Source organism: Brachypodium distachyon, chromosome 1, assembly GCF_000005505.3.
Source record: "Brachypodium distachyon strain Bd21 chromosome 1, Brachypodium_distachyon_v3.0, whole genome shotgun sequence".
NCBI classification, from domain to species: domain Eukaryota; kingdom Viridiplantae; phylum Streptophyta; class Magnoliopsida; order Poales; family Poaceae; genus Brachypodium; species Brachypodium distachyon.
The window spans coordinates 34,858,278-34,859,635 of record NC_016131.3 but is presented as its reverse complement, the minus strand read 5'-3'; the positions used below and the strand labels follow the sequence as shown (position 1 = coordinate 34,859,635).

The 1,358-nt window shown below is 54.9% G+C and overlaps 1 protein-coding gene across 1 annotated transcript; it reads right to left on the bottom strand.

Moving 5' to 3' along the window:
- Positions 1–330: 330 nt before the first annotated feature.
- Positions 331–1,122, bottom strand: LOC104582167 (E3 ubiquitin-protein ligase ATL9). Its single transcript, XM_010231525.2, has one exon. It carries the CDS (start codon positions 1,030–1,032, stop codon positions 484–486), a length of 549 nt encoding a protein of 182 aa, XP_010229827.1. The 5' UTR covers positions 1,033–1,122; the 3' UTR covers positions 331–483.
- Positions 1,123–1,358: the final 236 nt, after the last annotated feature.

The following is a 1,358-nucleotide window of genomic DNA, read 5'->3' as shown; positions in this document are numbered from 1 at the left end:
TAGGAAAAACGGTGTTTTTCGCAACAAGTGTCCGAAATGTGTTGGTTCTGCACAATTTACTCTGTTCTTGTTTGTTCTTCGATTGCTTGCAGGAACAAAGACCTTTGTGGTCAGATTGATCGTGCCCCCGCGTGATCAATAACACTCTGAAGTTGGTGTATCGATTGGTAAGGTGCTACCTTATAGGCCGTAGTCGAATCGTCAACGTCACCTCTTATCCAAATATAGAGTTATCAATCTCATCGAAAGATCGGACCACCTCCGACCCATATCAATAATGGAACTAACCATCCAATTAGTAATATCGCGAACATGTTTCGATTAGTACGTATCAACGAAGGACAGAGCAAAAAAATAAATAAAGGGGCGTATCGAAGCAGAGCTGCAACTAGCAGCTACGTTTGCGAATCTCTACGGTGCCAGCAGAATTCGCCATGACGACGTACGTATTTACATGGATCTCTTGCCGAGAAAAAGGCCTGATTAAACAGGTGGTCGCGGGGCGACGTCCACGGCCGGTTGGGTGTCGGAACGGCAGAGCGGGCACGTCGAGTGCGCGTCCAGCCAGGGGTCGATGCACTCCACGTGGTGAAGGTGCAGGCACGCCGGCAGCAGCCGCACCGTCTCCCCGACCTGGAACGCGCCCAGGCACACCGAGCACGTCGACGGCGCCTCCTCCCCTCCTCCGCCCGCCACGTTGTGCTTCACGGACGGGCTGTACGTGAAAGCCGGTAGCCGGGCCGCCGGGCTCGCGGCGCTGGCCCTGCGGAGGCGGACCTGCCGCTCGTCGTCGCCCTCACGCGGCAGAGGAGCCGCCGCGCGCGCGGCGCGAGCCTGAGCGGTGCGGCTACGGCGGTGACCCTTGGAGAGGCTCCAGAACACGGTGAATAGGAGCAAGGAGGCCACGAAGCCGATGACGAGGCCGGCGACAAGCCTTCCGTGGGACGAGCTCTCCGGCTCAATATTTGATGGAGGCGGCGGCGGTGGAATGAAATTGTATGGAAAGCCCGGGGGCCAGTAGTACTGAGCCATTGGTGTGCGAGTGCAACTGCAAACGACTCTCCAGAAAGAGCTAGCCTTGAGCAAATTATACCCGGATTACTGGATGTACGTTGAAGCCAATCTCCTTCTTTGTCAAGGGTCAATGGCCGAATCACTGCCAAATGCGCGCTTAAGGAATGGGAAATGGTGGACTTAATTGTCACGGCTTCATTTGTTTATGCGCGCGGCCGGCGACGGTACGGTAACGTTGTCATGGTCGTTCGTGGGAATGTGATTGGGGAAACTAATTAAGAATCCTGCACGTAGAAATTAAGGAGCCTGCACTTGTTGTAATTAATTGCTAATGGAATGGCGGG

What these genes read in the sequence shown, in the direction of transcription:
- LOC104582167 (XM_010231525.2), bottom strand. Translation starts at nt 1,032, where the DNA reads ATGGCTCAGTACTACTGGCCCCCGGGCTTTCCATACAATTTCATTCCA.